Source organism: Mixophyes fleayi, chromosome 8 (assembly GCF_038048845.1).
Source record: "Mixophyes fleayi isolate aMixFle1 chromosome 8, aMixFle1.hap1, whole genome shotgun sequence".
NCBI classification, from domain to species: Eukaryota; Metazoa; Chordata; class Amphibia; order Anura; family Limnodynastidae; genus Mixophyes; species Mixophyes fleayi.
This window is the reverse complement of record NC_134409.1, coordinates 82,260,056-82,278,258: the sequence shown is the minus strand read 5'-3', so window position 1 is coordinate 82,278,258 and position 18,203 is coordinate 82,260,056. Positions and strand designations below refer to the sequence as shown.

The 18,203-nt window shown below is 40.7% G+C and overlaps 1 protein-coding gene across 1 annotated transcript; it reads left to right on the top strand.

Moving 5' to 3' along the window:
• The first annotated feature begins 13,622 nt into the window (after nt 1-13,622).
• On the top strand, nt 13,623-17,904 carry CEBPG (CCAAT enhancer binding protein gamma). The gene is made up of 2 exons (XM_075182800.1): nt 13,623-13,845; nt 13,973-17,904. Exon 2 carries the CDS (start codon nt 14,032-14,034, stop codon nt 14,431-14,433), a length of 402 nt encoding a protein of 133 aa, XP_075038901.1. The 5' UTR covers nt 13,623-13,845; nt 13,973-14,031; the 3' UTR covers nt 14,434-17,904.
• Nucleotides 17,905-18,203: the final 299 nt, after the last annotated feature.

The following is an 18,203-nucleotide window of genomic DNA, read 5'->3' as shown; positions in this document are numbered from 1 at the left end:
TGTCTCTAGAGACACAAAGGGTGGGAGGTGAGGAGATCCTGGTTAATGATGAGTTAGGCAAGAATACTGACACGCATGACTGTATGAAAAACAGCTGAATCAGACCTTTACTGCAAGGCCCGACATACGTGACACCCCCTTAGAAAATGTAGATTTTACGTTTTATACAGACGGGAGTTGTCATAGACAGACAGAGTAGGGAGAGCTATGTACTGGTTACGCTGTTGTAGACGATCAGGATGTGGTAGAAGCTGAACCCCTTGGTCCACCTTACTCAGCCCAGGTGGCGGAACTAGTAGCATTAAGGAGAGCGTGTGAGTTGGCAGAGGGTAAATCAGCCAATATATATACTGACTCTAGGTACGCCTTCGGGGTAGTGCACGATTTTGGGGCCCTTTGGCTTCTTAGAAACTTTACGATAGTAGCAGGTACGCCAGTGGCACACTCACAACACATAAGACTTCTGACAGCAATACAGTTACCCAGAACAGTAGCCGTCATAAAGTGCAAAGCCCATACCATTGAAGAAGACCCAGTGTCATTGGGCAACAACAGGGCAGACGAAGCTGCTAAATGGGCAGCAGGACAACCTATGACTGTATCGACCGAGACTATGATGGTTTTTCAGACATTAGACATGCAGAAACTAATTGAAATGCAAGATTTGTGTTCCCTGCAGAAAAAGGCGGTCTGGAAGGCGAAGGGATGTGGTCAAGAGTCCTCAGGACTCTGGAGGGATGGACAAGGTAAGCCTGTAGCTCCCCGAATGTACTATCCAAGCCTGGCTGAAGCAGCACACGGCCTGACTCACCTGGGTAAAGAAGGTATGTGCAAACTGGTGAGAACATACTGCTGTGCTCCCAGATTTTCCTCTCAGGCTGGTAAGAAGGCAATGTCATGTCTTACTTGTTTGAGGAAAATTATCGGGAAAACTATTCCAACTGAGCCATCCCACATCCCTCTTACAGATGGACCTTTTCAGGTAATACAAATTGACTATATCCAATTACCACCGTGCAGGAATCTAAAGTATGTGTTAGTGTGTATTGATGTGTTTTCCGGTTGGCTAGAAGCATATCCGGCAGCCACTAATACTGCTGTGTTCACTGCAAAGAAAATTGTACAAGACTTTGTATGTAGGTTCGGTATCCCTAGAATCATTGAAAGTGATAGGGGTACCCACTTTACTGGTGATATCTTCCAAAATATGTGTTAACTCATGGGAATCGGTAGCAGACTTCACACCCCTTACCGACCACAAGCCAGTGGCAAGGTGGAAAGAGTAAATGGTACTATAAAGAACAAGCTTGGTAAAGTAATGGCTGAAACTGGGTTGGCATGGCCTGAGGCTTTGCCATTGGTCCTCCATAGCATTCGGACCACTCCTAGACCTCCTCTTAATCTGTCCCCCTTTGAGATACTGTTCGGATGACAACCTCATTTGATCGTGAGTCTACAAGACGACTTGAAGTGTAATAATGAAGTGACTGTACAATATCTTATAAGAATGAGTAGACAGCTAAAACAACAACAACAAAAACTAAAAATGCTGTCACCTGGTATGCCAGAAACGAACTGTCATGATGTTGAACCTGGAGACTATGTTATGATCCGCAATTTCTTACGTTCAGGTTGTTTAACAGACCGTTGGGAAGGCCGTACCAAGTGCTGCTGACCAGTACTACATCACTGAAGGTTGCAGAGAGAGACACTTGGGTCCATTCCACCCACTGCAGGAGAGTCTGTAACCCGGAGAAACTGCAAGATAAAACGAAGACCGACGACATAGATTTGTCACTTGTGAGTCTGTTCCAGGAGACCTAAAGCCTGCAGTCGAGACACCTGAACCAGAGACGTTGCCCCAGAGCTATCTTTCCAGAGATGGAGTGGCAGTTTTTGTTTTTCTTTTGTTCCAGGATTTTCCTTGTTTTTACTTTTTCTAGGACATTCTATTTTTGTGATGGAGGATGGAGGAGGGTTCTGGTAGGAATGCGGATGAGATGGAGGCAGAGGAAAAGTTATTAGAATACTCAGAGCAGCCCATTATCAAGCTTGGTCCGGGGGTTATGAAAAAGTCTGCTAGCTCAGGAAGTCGGAGGCAGTGTGAGGGGCTATTGTCTGATGAGTATTGTATCTGCAAGTTCTGTGACTCCCTAGTTGAAGAGAGATGCATCCAATGATGGCAGTCCCCCAGTACTCTGAATATAGGCGGGCATCCTTTGGAGGATTATCACTCCCTGGTGGGTAAGGTGCTAAACCAAACCGAGTGTTGGGTGTGCTCTCACGTGCCGCAAGGGCAGCACAATATAGGACTTGTGCCATTACCTCTAAACATAGCTGAAGTACTCGAATTGAGGGGTGGGAGGCCCATAGACGGGAGGTACAATAACACTAGGTCCCCTAGTCTGACGCTTCGACAATACTCCATAGACAGATCTTTGCTGTGTCTAAATATCTCTCATGCAAAACGTCTGGAGAATTGGGAAGCTGACCCATCAGATCAGACAATGGCTCGCCACACTCATTTTAGAGGGAGACTCACAAGGTCACCAATAGGCAGGAATGTTGATGGAAGTCACAAACTAGGGCGTATAACCAAACATAAGAAGGTATCCATTGGAAAAGTCTCTATAGATAATTGTAAAAATGTCATCCATGCGGACACGTGTCTCGAGCAAATGAAGACACTGGGCATGGGTAGTTTTATCAAAACTCTGTGTGATATAATTAATGGACATACTGTTCCTTATGTTCTCCCTGATGATGTGTATTTTGTTTGTGGAAGGAAAGCTTATTCCTGAGTGACTCCGAGTTCCAAGGGCTTGTGCTTCTTAGCTAAACTGGTTCCTGAAATCATGACTGTTACTCGTGAAGAAATGGTTGGTATTCACAAGACTACATCGCCACCATACATACACACACAGTATGAACACCGTGGCAAGAAAAATATGATTCCTGGTGAGGAACCCATAGCTACAAAATTGATTAGTGAGACCATTGGTTTTCAAGTTATGGTTGCTCTAGATCTCACCAGGACCGCTCGGGGAACGTTAAACTTTAAATATATCCAAGACATCGCTAAATTAATAGATAATATCACCGAGATGTATGATGACACTTTCAGGTATGCTGGAAGGGAGCTACAAGCGTACAAAAAGGAGTTGGTGCAACATAGACTGGTACTAAATTATCTCACCTCTATTACTGGTGGGTACTGTGTGACACTGGCCACCCAGTTCGGTGTGAAATGTTGCACGTACATCACCAATAATACGGATGACCCGAAAGAGGTTATAGACCGGAAGATGGATGAAATGGGAATTTCGAAAGAACCATAATTGTTATATGAGGTCGGGGAAAAGGTGGCAGGTTGGTTCTCGTGGTTAAACCCTGTGAAATGGTTCTCCGGTCTGGGGGATTGGGTACAGGAAATGGTTGCTAGTGTAGGTAAGCTCCTTCTCCTTATACTGGGTGTCATCTTAGCGATTGGTTTGTGTGTCAAATGTGTTCCTACTGTGTTGAAGTGTGGAAAATGGTCTCCTAGGAGTAACACTGAGAAAGAGACTGAAAGGGTGGTACCAGATACCGAGATCATGGTCTGTGAAGAAGTATTGTATAATCCTGAACTTGAAACGGTGATTGGGTGATAGTTTGTTACACTATCAAAGGGTGGAGCTGTCGAAGTCAGCAAATTGGATAAAGTCATTTCAATTAAAATCGAGCAAACTTGGCTGTCTTTGTCTGAAAAGATGCGTACGGTACGCTACAGCGTAAAAAGTAGAGATGGTCACTGACCCCCGTGTTTTGGTTTTGGATTCGGTTTTGGATCTGGATTACCGTCGTGTTTTGGTTTTGGTTTTGGTTTTGCAAAACCGCCATTGTGTGTTTTGGTTTTGGTTTTGTTTGGTTTTGTTTTGCTATTTTTTTGGAAAATCCATGTTTTTGGGCCTAAATTAACCCAATTTAGTGCTCCAACTGTTTTAGAGACAAGTAATCTAATTGTTGAGGTAATAAATCATCCAAAAAAACAGTTTAATTCTTCGTTGGTAGGCCTATTCTACACACAAAAGATTGTCTTCCTCTCCATCTATGCATATTGGCAATGCAGCCATCGTCTTTGAATGTATATTACACCCTACACTTATAGTTAAATATGTAAAGAAATGGAAAAAGCCAGTTTGGTTTCTGTCTCTCAAGGCCCCCCTCCACTTGTATAAAATACCAAAAAATTCAGCCATTATAGACTGTACAATATTAATTGACATGGAGAAAGCCAGTTTGGTTTCTGTCTCTCTAGGCCCCCCTCCACTTGTATAAAATACTAAAAAAATTCAGCCATTATAGACTGTACAATATTAATTGATATGGAGAAAGACAGTTTGGGGTCACTCTGTCTCTCTAGGCCCCCCTCCACTTGTATATAATACCAAAAAATTCAGCCATTATAGACTGTACAATATTAATTGACATGGAAAAAGCCAGTTTGGTTTCTGTCTCTCTAGGCCCCCCTCCACTTGTATAAAATACCCAAAAATTCAGCCATTATAGACTGTACAATATTATGAAAAATGGACAAAGCCAGTTTAGGGTCACTCTGTCTATGACACCCTACCCTTAAGGATAAATTGCCCTAACAGCAGCCTTTCAAGATGGTATGTGATATGGAAAGTCCCTTTCCTCTTTGGGGGTAGATTGCACCCTACACTTACATAGAAAGTTTTAAAAAGATGTTATCGGCATCATCTTCAGCTTAATCCTCACCCTCATCAGTGTGTACGTCATCATCACAGACTATCAATTCATCGCCGCTTGAATCCGCCATTAGAGAACAGTCAGTGCTTGGATGTCTTGGATGGTGAAGGCCTTCCTCGTGGAAGATGTAGTTCATTTTTATAAACATCATTTTCTCCACATTTTTGGGAAGTAACCTTCTACGGCGATCACTGACTAAGTTCCCTGCTGTGCTGAACACTCGTTCAGAGTACACACTGGAGGGTGGGCAGCTTAGGTATTGCAAAGCAAGTTTGTACATGGGTTTCCAAATGGCCTGACTTTCTTCCCAGTAAGGAAAGGGACTGTCTGACATTTCCATATCAACTACCTCTTGAAAGTAATCCTCCACCATCCTTTGCATGTTTATACTCATATTGGATGGAGTTATGGGCAAAGTGACACATTTTTTTGAAAAATCCTTCAAACCAGCCCAGATGTTAAATTGTTCTGGTCTGCCCCCTGTGTCTTCCCTGCTTCTTTTTTGGAAATTTAATTTTTTACGAGCAACAGCTTGAGAAAGTGAAGGAGGACACGTCGTCAAGCCGAGGCCCAGTTCAGCGGCCAACTTGCTGAGCAATAGCTCCTTGCAAAAGTTCACATCTCGCTCATTTACAAGTAAAGACTCAATGTAGGTTTTAAACCTTGGATCAAGCACAGTGGCCAAAACGTACTGATCCGAGTTCAAGATCTTAATAACTCGAGGATCATTGTGAAGCGAATTAAGTACTTGATCGACAAGGCCAACATACTTTGCTGAATTGCTTGCTTTCAGCTCCTCCTTCATTTTCTCAAGCTGCTTTTCCAATAGTCTAATTAAAGGAATGACTTGGCTCAAACTAGCAGAGTCTGCACTGACCTCACATGTCACAACTTCAAATGGTTTCAGCACCTTGCACAGCACTGAAAGGATTCCCCACTGTGCAAGAGTGAAATACATCCCCCCTCCTTTCCCAATGTCATGACTTGTGCAATATGCTTGGACGGCTTTGCGCTGTTCCTCCATCCTCTGAAGCATGTACAGGGTGGAATTCCACCTAGTTACCACCTCTTGCTTAAGTTGGTGGCAGGGCAAGTTAAACTGCTCTTGGAGCTGCTGTAATCTCCTACATGCTGTGGCTGAATGCCTGAAATGGCCTGAAATTTTACGGGCCACCGAAAGCATCTCCTGCACCTCACGGTTATTTCGTAGGAAGCTCTGCACCACCAAGTTGATGGTGTGAGCAAAACAGGGAATATGTTGGAAATCACCCAGCTGTAATGCTCGCACTATATTGTTGGCGTTATCTGAAATGATATACCCTGGGGAGAGTCCGAGTGGTATAAGCCATGCATCAATCACATCTCTCAGTTTGCGTAACAAATTGTCAGCCGTATGCCTGTTAGTGAAGCCGGTGATACAAAGAGTGGTCTGCCTGTGACAAATGTTACGTAGTGGTGTACATGCTGCTGCTGTTCCTGCTGGTGAAGGTGAATGACCAACCCAGTGGGCTGTCACAGTCATATAGTCTTTGGTTTGGCCACTTCCACTTGTCCACATATCTGTGGTTAAGTGAACAGTGGGCAGAATGGCATTTTTCAGCGCAATCTCTACATTTTTACACACTTTTTGGTATAGTTGTGGAATAGCTTTACGGGAGAAATGGTGTCGCGATGGAATTCTGTAACGCGGACACAAAACCTCAATTAACTGTGAAAAACCAGCTGCGTTTATTGTGGAGATTGGACGCAGATCTAACACTAACATTGCAGCCATGGCGTCTGTGATTCGCTTGGCGACTGGGTGACTGCTGTCATATTTGCTTCCCCTCGCAAATGATTGTTTCACAGTTAATTGCTGAAATGTAGGACTGCTCATTTTATTAACCTGCCTCTGGGATGACGATTCACCCCCAGCAGCAGCAACAGCAGCAGCAGGACTAACGCTTTCTTCAGAGGAATCAATAATAGTGCCGGAGTCATCCAGCCTTAAGTGGGATGCCGGGCTAACTCCGAGCGCTACTGAGGATATTGATGATGATGGTGTGGTAGGTGTATTTTGTAGCCGTCGGTATGTCGGTGAGCGGAGGGTCTTAGCTGATGAGGGAGTGCTTGTATTCTTTTGGGAAGAACTTTCAGCTTTTCCCAACACTTTGCCATGAACTCTCGTTAAATGGCGTAACATAGACGAGGTTCCAAGATGGTTAAGGTCCCTCCCTCGACTGACTGTGGCTTCACATACACTACAAATGGCTATACAATTGTTGTCTGGATTTGGGTAGAAATAATTCCACACATAAGAAGTGGATTTTTTTGTTTTATGCCCAGGCATGACAATGGCCTTTTTCTTGTCATGTGCCAGAACTGCTGCCACTGGTGCAGGACTTACACAAACAACCTCATCCTCATCAACATCCTCATTAGCGCCCTCGTCGCCTACACAAATCTCCCCCTCATCCTCTTCTAATTCCAAAGTGGCATCCTCAATTTGGGTATCACCGGCTACACTCGGGCTATTAAGGCACACATCAGCAGAATGCTCACGATTAGACATCCCACTGTTGGATGGACTCTCCACAGGGATTGTTGTCATTTGTGAATCAGAGCAAATATTCTCCTGTAATGCCTCACTGTTATCTTGCAGCTCGGCTTTGACGCGTAACAGTAGTTGTGCACCAATTGTAGGCTGGGTAACTTTTTGGGATCTGCCACTAATAGCCAAAGGTGAAGGCCTCATTCTCTCTTTGCCACTGCGTGTGTAGAATGGCATGCTTGCAATTTTTTTTTTATCGTCACTTAACTTTTGCTCAGTTACACTTCTTTTTCGCTTCAATACAGTAAAAAATTTTTTGTTTATTGTTTTTTGCACTAATTTGAAAACACTCTGTTGTTTGACATCGCCTTGGCCAGATGACGTACTGGGAACACTAACATCAGGACTGGTGACAGAACCTGGTTGCTCATTCAGATCATATGTGGACTGCTTTGAATCCATTCTGAGCGCAAACCACTGGTGAGTGCTAAAAATTATTTAGTAGATACTGCTGACAGTTATGACTTTTGACAGCCAGAAATATTAATGCACAATTAGGGAGGACACCCCAAAAGCACTGAGGAGTGCTAAAAATTATTTAGTAGATACTGCTGACAGATATGACTTTTGACAGCCAGAAATATTAATGCACAATTAGGGAGGACACCTCAAAAGCACTGAGGAGTGCTAAAAATTATTTAGTAGATACTGCTGACAGATATGACTTTTGACAGCCAGAAATATTAATGCACAATTAGGGAGGACACCCCAAAAGCACTGAGGAGTGCTAAAAATTATTTAGTAGATACTGCTGACAGATATGACTTTTGACAGCCAGAAATATTAATGCACAATTAGGGAGGACACCCCAAAAGCACTGAGGAGTGCTAAAAATTATTTAGTAGATACTGCTGACAGATATGACTTTTGACAGCCAGAAATATTAATGCACAATTAGGGAGGACACCCCAAAAGCACTGAGGAGTGCTAAAAATTATTTAGTAGATACTGCTGACAGATATGACTTTTGACAGCCAGAAATATTAATGCACAATTAGGGAGGACACCCCAAAAGCACTGAGGAGTGCTAAAAATTATTTAGTAGATACTGCTGACAGATATGACTTTTGACAGCCAGAAATATTAATGCACAATTAGGGAGGACACCCCAAAAGCACTGAGGAGTGCTAAAAATTATTTAGTAGATACTGCTGACAGATATGACTTTTGACAGCCAGAAATATTAATGCACAATTAGGGAGGACACCCCAAAAGCACTGAGGAGTGCTAAAAATTATTTAGTAGATACTGCTGACAGATATGACTTTTGACAGCCAGAAATATTAATGCACAATTAGGGAGGACACCCCAAAAGCACTGAGGAGTGCTAAAAATTATTTAGTAGATACTGCTGACAGATATGACTTTTGACAGCCAGAAATATTAATGCACAATTAGGGAGGACACCCCAAAAGCACTGAGGAGTGCTAAAAATTATTTAGTAGATACTGCTGACAGATATGACTTTTGACAGACAGAAATATTAATGCACAATTAGGGAGGACACCCTAAAAGCACTGAGGAGTGCTAAAAATTATTTAGTAGATACTGCTGACAGATATGACTTTTGACAGCCAGAAATATTAATGCACAATTAGGGAGGACACCCCAAAAAGCACTGAGGAGTGCTAAAAATTATTTAGTAGATACTGCTGACAGATATGACTTTTGACAGCCAGAAATATTAATGCACAATTAGGGAGGACACCCCAAAAGCACTGAGGAGTGATAAAAATTATTTAGTAGATACTGCTGACAGATATGACTTTTGACAGCCAGAAATATTTATGCACAATTATGGGGGACACCCCAAAAGTGCTGGGGAGTGCCAAATATGAAGAAAAAATAATAAACCTCTATCCTCCTCTCTGCACTAGCGATTTTGGTTAGAGCAATTGCAAGAACAATATTGTATTCTCTGTCCCTGCTCTAATTAGCCTATGACTACACCCTGCTCTCTCCCTCTGTCAAATGGCAATGGATTGCTGTGGAGGTGTGTATTTATAAAGTTGAAGTATCGCGAGAACCGAGCCCCGAGATCCGACGACGTCACAATGAAGTTCGGCCTCGATTTGGATTCGGAATGGGCGGGAGAGTACCGAGCTGCTCAGCTCGGTACTCGGATACCCAAAGTTCGGGTGGGTTCGGTTCTCGGAGAACCGGACCCGCCCATCTCTAGTAAAAAGGCACGTTACAGCGTAAAAGGGCGTACGCAGCCACAACACGTGGCAACAACAGTATTTATTTTCTTACATACATTCGCACAAACACGCTCACTTGTAAAATAGTACACATTAATGGTAGTTGCAACACATAGTCATTTATATCGAAATATAGTAGTATTTATGTTTTATATTATAAGTTATATGCATATTAGTGAAATATATGGAACAGGTTGAAGGAATCATATCATGTGTGGTATCACAATAAACCTCTTTACATTTGCTACTGTTTGGTTCACTCTGCGAAGGAATCGCAGAGTGCATACACAAGTTATGAATGATAGGGAATTATGAACTACTTAAGACTAAGGAATCTTGGCGGGAAGAGCAGAGCATACCCCCTGGAGAGATGACCCCCTCCTTTGGATTCTTTAGGATGAACTGGCCAATGATTGACAACCCCTTGGACCTTCCGGAAACCTGGACCAATAGAAGCAAGCTATACCAACTTCATTGTTTTACTGTCTTCCTGTGTGCATATAAGCAGTAGCTTCTCATCTAATGTTCAGACATCTTGTCCCCAGACTTCAGGATTGAATGACTGCACACTGGATCCAGAGCGCCTGCAATAAGTAACGGCTGTACTTATTATCACTTCGCTTGAATATATTATACTACTTTTTGCGAATAAATCTTTGTGCGTTGGAAACACAAATCGAGGTTCGACAATCGTTATTGGTTAGCGACAATACGCACATAACAGTCCATTAGGGGCAAAACCCTTCCCTGTAGTCATGTGGGGGATAGTATTCTGCTTGAGATTTGGAAAATAAGGGAAATGGAGAGGGGCCAGGTGGATGCTGCGAGCTGGGGTAGACTCTGACGGAGGTTGAGACATCTTTAAGTGGTAGCTCCTATCTGGCAGTTTCTTGATTCTATGCTATCTATCTTTCAATATTAGATTTTGTGTAAATCGTTTTCTTTTAGTAAAGTTTACATACATTTAAAGTTTGTTTTAATTTCCTGACTATAAAGGGTATGTGAGTGGTAATATAGATTGTTGATGGGTGTAATGCAGAGAATTGTGCTAGAAGATGTCATGTTTCATTGATATAGTCAGGTCCATAAATATTGGGACATTGACACAATTCTCATATTTTGGGCTCTATAAACCACCACAATGGATTTGAAATGAAACAAACAAGATGTGCTTTAACTGCAGACTTTCAGCTTTAATTTGAGGGAATTTACATCCAAATCAGGTGAACAGTGTAGGAATTACAACGGTTTCTATATGTGCCTCCCACTTTTTAAGGGACCAAAAGTAATGGGACAAACTAAACAATCCTACATGAAACTTTCACTTTTTAATACTTTGTTGCAAATCCTTTGCAGTCAATTACAGCCTGAAGTCTGGAACGCATAGACATCACCAGATGCTGGGTTTCATCCCTAGTGATGCTCTGCCAGGCCTCTACTGCATATGTCTTCAGTTCCTGTTTGTTCTTGGGGCATTTTCCCTTCAGTTTTGTCTTCATCAAGTGAAATGTATGCTCCATCTGATTCAGTTCAGGTGATTGACTTGGCCATTGCATAACATTCCACTTTTTAGCCTTAAAAAACTCTTTGGTTGCTTTTGCAGTATGCTTCGGGTCATTGTTCATCTGCACTGTGAAGTGCCATCCAATGAGTTTAGAAGCATTTGACTGAATATGAGCAGATAATATTGCCTGAAACACTTCAGAATTCATCCTGCTGCTTTTGTCAGCAGTCACATCATCAATAAATACAAGGCAACCAGTTCCATTGGCAGCCATACATGCCCACGCCATGACACTAGCACCACCATGCTTCACTGATGAGGTGGTATGTTTTGGATCATTAGCAGTTCCTTTCCTTCTCCATACTCTTCTCTTCCCATCACTCTGGTACAAGTTGATCTTTGTCTCATCTGTCCATAGGATGTTGTTCCAGAACTCTAATGGCTTTTTTAGATGTTGTTTGCCAAACTCTAATCTGGTCTTCCTGTTTTTGTGGCTCACCAATGGTTTACATCTTGTGGTGAACCCTCTATATTCACTCTTGTGAAGTCTTCTCGATTGTTGACTTTCACACATATACACCTACCTCCTGGAGAGTGTTCTTGATTTGGCCAACTGCTGTGAAGGGGTTTTTCTTCACCAGGGAAAAAATTCTTCTGTCATCCACCAGTTGTTTTCCGTGGTCTTCCGGGTCTTTTGGTGTTGCTGAGCTCTCTGATGAGTTCTTTCTTTTTAAGAATGTTCCAAACAGTTGATTTGGCCACACCTAATGTTTTTGCTATCTCTCGGATGGGTTTGTTTTGATTTTTCAGCCTAATGATGGCTTGCTTCACTTATGGTGACAGCTCTTTGGATCTCATATTGAGAGTCGACAGCAACAGATTCCAAATGCAAATGCCACACCTAGAATCAACTCCAGACCTTTTATCTGCTTAATTGATGATGAAATAGCGAGGGAATAGCCCACACATGTCCATGAAATAGCTTTTGAGTCGATTGTCCCATTACTTTTGGTCCCTTAAAAAGTGGGAGGCACATATAGAAACTGTTGTAATACCTACACTGTTCACCTGATTTGGATGTAAATTCCCTCAAATTAAAGCTGAAAGTCTGCAGTTAAAGCTCATCTTGTTTGTTTCATTTCAAATCCATTGTGGTGGTGTATAGAGCCCAAAATATGAGAATTGTGTTGATGTCCCAATATTTATGGACCTGACTGTAATTCTCATTTGTGAAGTGATGCAGTAGTTTTTGTGGAGGGATTGTAGGAGAATTGGGTGTTATGATAATGTGAAGTTTCGTTCCTACTGGTCCATTTTACTACTTGATGTTGTATATAGTCTATTTTATTTTGGACAAAATGATATGAGATTTTTTTTTGTTTAAATTTTTAATTAAAAAAAAAAATCAATCCTTGCAAAACTGCAGCTGCTTATTCGAAATGTTATCTGTGCCCATTTTGCCACCTGATTGCATGCACAAAAAAGACTTGGGGCAGGCAAAAGACAGATGTTTCATATGTAACTGCCCACCCTGTGTTGATTCCCACTGTCAAATTGCTGGCCCAACGGCATTTAACCCTTTAAAAACTGTAGCTACTTATTCAAAATGCTATCTGTGCCCACTTTGCCACCTGATTGCATGCACAAAAAAGACTTGGGGCAGGCAAAAGACAGATGTTTCATGTGTAACCGACTCACCCTGTGTTGATTCCCACTGTCAAATTGCTGGCCCAACGGCATTTAATCCTATAAAAAAACTGCAGCTACTTATTCAAAATGCTCAAAATGCTATCTGTGCCCACTTCGCCACCTGATTGTATGCCCAAAACAGCGTTGGGTCTGGCAGAAGACATGTTTTATATGTAACTGACCACCCTTTGTTTATTCCCACTGTCAAAATTCTGGCCCAACAGCATTTAACCCTTGAAAAACTGCATCTACTTATTTAAAATGATAAAATATGGTGACTTTGCCCCCTGATTTCATGCCCATAACTTTGTTAGGTCAGGAATAATACTAATGCATTTTGTATAATGGACCCCCTTTAGTGTTAATTTGATGTGAAATCAGTGATCCAAATTGATTTAATCCTTTAAAAATAAGCTTTTCTGAATAAGAAGCTGGAGCATGAATAATAAGTGAATAAGAAACGAATAAGAAGCTAACTTCAGCCTTGTGAATACTTAAGAAATATCTACACAAATGCTGTTTAAACTGTGCCCAGATACTACACAAACGCTGTTTGAACACGTATCATTTTTATAAGCGCCCTGTTACTATACAAACGCTGTTTAAACAGTGCCCAGATAATGTGCAAATGCTGTTTGGACACCAATATTTTTAAGTGTCTAGATACTGCACAAATGCTGGCTATACACAAAAGACCTCCTCCCCCAAAATAAGAAGCACTACAGTTCACCAAATAAACTGCTGGCCAACGCATGCTTGTTTTTATACAGGTGTCCACCCCCTCTCCCTTCAGATTTTACCCCCCCCCCGTGACGCGGTAGTGACGCGATATTCACACTCCCCCCTGTGATCCATTATTGACATCGCCTCTGAATATCTCATATTGAGCCCCCGGAGTTCCCATATTGACACTCCCTCTGCAAAAGTCCCCTGCCACCCGACATTCGGCTCTCACTACTCGCTGTGACGAACCGACCGAAAGGATTGATCAGTGACGCCCGGCACTTGCTGTCTGTGACACGTCCGAAAGTCGCGCTGACGTCAGTACTGCGCGACTTTCGGATGCACGTCATAGTGCCGGGCAGGGGCCTTTCGGTCGGCTCGTCACAGTAAGTACATTATTTCTTTATTTTGGACATCTTAGCCTAGGTAAATTATGTTGCTTCTACCCAGCCCAGTAAAAGTTATTTTCTTGTTTGGAATATTAAATACGTCTATTTTTTTATTTCACCACAGCTCCTCCAGCAAGCGTATCTTTTCCAGTTGCCTAAAAAGACCTGTACAGGTCGTCCACAATGAATCTATCCCCATCCACTACATCTGACAGCCTAAGTGATGCCCATCTGGGTAGTCCAGCCACTCCCCAGCTTGTACCCTTAAACCCAGATGGAGGGGGTAAAGCCACTCCTCCCAGTAAAAATGGTAAAAAGTCACAGCGGATGGATCGTGGCAGTGAAGAGTACCGTCTGCGCAGGGAGCGGAACAACATGGCTGTTAAGAAGAGTCGCTTAAAGAGCAAACAGAAAGCCCAAGACACACTACAGAGAGTCAATCAATTGAAAGAGGAAAATGAAAGGCTGGATGCTAAAATCAAGCTACTCACCAAAGAGTTAAGTGTATTGAAAGACCTTTTCCTAGAGCATGCACACAACCTGGCAGACAATGTGCAGCCTGAGGCCTCCACACCAGGAGATTGAAGCATCATAACCTGTTAGATCTTCTATCCATAGATATGATAACAGACTTTTGATAGAATTGGTCTGCTTTGATCAGATAAGCAGTTAGATTTCATGTAGTTATTTTTCTGTCTCAATATCTGAAACAAATAGCTAGAAGCCAGCAATTTTGTCCCAAACAATTAGTACTTTGTGCAAAAATGTTAGTAGAGAGAGGTAAAGAATGGGAGCAGTTGCTCTAGCATGTTACTGAGCAATAAACTGTGTATGAATAATCCAGTTATGCACCACTACACTTTGCCAGTCTGTGCCCTTATTATTTCTTCAGAAGCCCCTTCCCATTTGCACTGCATCTTCAGGAGAATTGTAGATGTTCTCTGTTATTACAGCCTTAAGGCTGACTTGCTTTCTTGCTACCGCGGCTAGTGCAACTCTACTTTGAAACCCTCTCAGGCTGCAAAACCACAACTGTATGTTACAGTACTGTGCCTTAGAGATGTAGTGGCCAGAAACCATTAGACTAGGGACTGGAGAGCAGGCTGTCATTTACAGACCGCTTCCAGGTTGCATTAAGAGAAGGAGGGCGCATAGAAGGGGGGCAAGCTTAACAAGCCAGTGTACAAGTCCACCATTGTCAAAAGCTAATGTTAATAATACTAAAACTGCATAGTTGTAGTATGAGTATTCTTGTCAAAAAGCAGTTCTGTCAAGTTCAAAGCATTTAGAATTTGAGTCCAGAGTAAGGCAAACACCACTTGTAAGAAAGGCATCCAATCCATTTTTAAATTCTAGTATTTAATCAGTTCCATCTTTTTGTGTAGACCTATGATATAAATTATTTGTTCACCTCTAAGATGCCTTTTTCCAAGGCCTAGGTCATATAACTTATTTATAGTTTTCCATTTCTTTTATTATTGAGGTTACCAGTCTCTGAAGCCTCTTTTCTTCCTCTATGTCTGTTTTACAATGAGGTGCTCAAAACTGTACCTCATATTCAAGGTGACAGGTTTCCCCAAAAAGTACCATAGTTATTGCCACAACCTTAGTGCATAACCCTTCATTTATGTACATTAAATTTAATAGCTATGTTTTCCATTTTGTCTAAATAGTTCCATAGCAAGTTGCTAACTTGCTCTCTTACTTCCCTGCATAGCTTGATGTCATCAGCAAATTTGGAAATTATGTTCTAGATCATCTATAAGGTTATTCAATAAAGATATTGAAAATGACAGGGATCAAAACTGATTCCTGTGGTAACAAATAACTTTAGTAGGATGTTTTACCCATTTAAATTTCTCTAGACCTATTACTTTCGACTTATGTACCACACTCTTATGTAGAACAGTATTGAAGACTTTTGCAAAATCCAAATTTCTCTTCAGTTGTGCTAGCAAGATCTATTTTGAAACTTAGCTCCTCCATAAAAAAAAAATCCTATTTGAAAGAAATGGCTGGTTCTTCATGAAACAATACTCACACCTATTATTTCTACAATATATTTCAGAATGTCATACTTAAAATCCTATTTCCTGAAGTTGGGCTCTCATGTCTGTAGTTTCCTGGTTCTAATTTTGTACCTTTTTTTAAACATTTGTACCACATTCAACTTTCTACCAATCTTGTTGCACTGACCTGGTTATGAGGAAGTCCATAAATTATAAAAAAATAGTATTTATCAATTAATGAACTTTGTTTCTTTAGCACATATGAGTAGATGCCTTTAGGACTAGATGGATTATTGGTCTTTATCTTGGTTAGGTATAACTGCACATCCTCCTTAACGATGTGTATAGTCTTTTGCTACACAACCTGGCATTTTTATCTTAGTTGCCCAATATTTTCATTTGTTCTTGTTTTATGCAGTTAAAAATAGTTTTGGGAGTTAGATTTGATATAATTAACAGGCCATTTATCTTAAGTCTTTGCTAACCTGATTTTCTTTCTTTTGCATATTTTGCAACATTCTTTGTATTTACATAATTATTTTTCTGATTTAAATTAAATGCCCCTCTCCACCCCATTGTTACTTCCCATACTTAATTATTTAACCATATTGGTTTTTTTTGTTAGAAATGTGGTTGCCATACTATATCTGCTTGCAACAATATTTATTTTTAAATCAATTCTGGGATGTCCCATATGTTTGGGGTTCTTTTTTATATTTTTTCTAAGAGTAGAACTGTGATAGGCAACCTTGATACACTTTAGGGGCTGCATGAAGTGGCCTTCTAACCTTCAAAAGGGCTGAACATCACTCATTACAAGCTATCACAAACAAATCTAACATCGAAGCAGAAAGAAGCTAGAGAACGCAAGTAAAGGCAGGAGGGCTGCCAATGGCCCATTACTGGTCTAGAAGCTTCAGTGCTTTTATAGAGCTGTTTAAACTTTGTCCTTCTAAAATTAATAGTTTTTGTAGCTTGCTTACAAAATGTTTTAATAAAACTGAAATGTTACCATTATTTTATGCAATTGCATAAATGCCTGTTCACTTGTACATTTAGATATAGTTTATGTTCGATTAGTTGTTGACAAACCTTCCAATTCATGGAATATTTGCTTCAAAACTGTGTCTAGCCATGTCACCTAAGGCATAATGCTAACATTTTTTGTAGACTTGTGCTTTTGGACTGAAGAAATTATGACACTTTGAAATCTGCACATGGGAAGTATCAAAACCTGAGTAGATACTTCCTTTCATATGATGAAAGGACAGTTAGGGATCAATAAACAATTTTGTATAAGATGTAAGCTGTGTACTTTTTACATGGTACAATATATAAAACACTAGGATAAGTGCTAATAGAGAGAAAGCTGTTTACATATAATGGTATAGTTTAGGCCAGTGTGAATAAAGGCTCCCAAAAATATTTGACTGTGCTGCGCAGCCAAACCCTTTCTGCTTGTATCCTTAAGTGTCAATAAGATCTGTATATTATTTGATCATTTATCAATAATCTAATTTGTATGTCCTTATTTTATCTGATGCCTTTTGTTAGAAACAGAACTGAATGTTGTTAAATAAGTCAGCATTGAGACCTGGGGTAAATGTATTAAACTGAGAGGTTTCCGGCGAGTTTGAAAAACCAATCGGATTCTAGCTTTCATTTACTTAGTAAATTCTACAAAGTGATAGCTAGAATTTGATTGGTTGCTATAGGGAACATATCCACTTTTCAAATCCGCCGGAAAACTCATAGCTTGATACATTTACCCCCTGATGTTCAATTTTGAACAATAGTTGGATAGTCATGAGTGAGAAAAGCTGCCTGCCTGGACAGTATCTAGGTTTGCTACTATTTTTATCTTTAAACTGAAAAAGCATCTTTGAATATATTTTCTCTCAGTAAATGACCTAGCAATTGAAGTGTCTTTCTCTTAATCAGAGTACAGTAATAGGTTTTGTTTTTTAAAGAACACATGACTGACTGATTCTCTCAAGAGCATGGGCCTCTGTTCTTCATTTGTAATAAAATGTGAATTTCTGGTAAATGGTTGATATTTGTTTTTTTTTCAGTAGTTAAACTTGCTGGAAATATTGTTTTAGCGCATGAGTTCTTAATTCATCTGAGCACACTCAAACTTTACCTCTGAGGAATTTTAAATCCAGAATGCAAGCAAATGAAAGTGCAAATAACTAAAACAGCATAAATAATTCTACAGTTTAATGCAAGCACCTCTGCATGTTCTCCATTAAGACAGTTTTTACCAGAATGTTGCAATAGTAGTTAAATACAATCTACAAGTATAAATAAAGAGTAGTTTGTTTTAATAAATTAAATCTTCTTTAA

Excerpts from the sequence above, each read along its gene's own strand:
- CEBPG (XM_075182800.1), top strand. The coding sequence starts at position 14,032 with ATGAATCTATCCCCATCCACTACATCTGACAGCCTAAGTGATGCCCAT.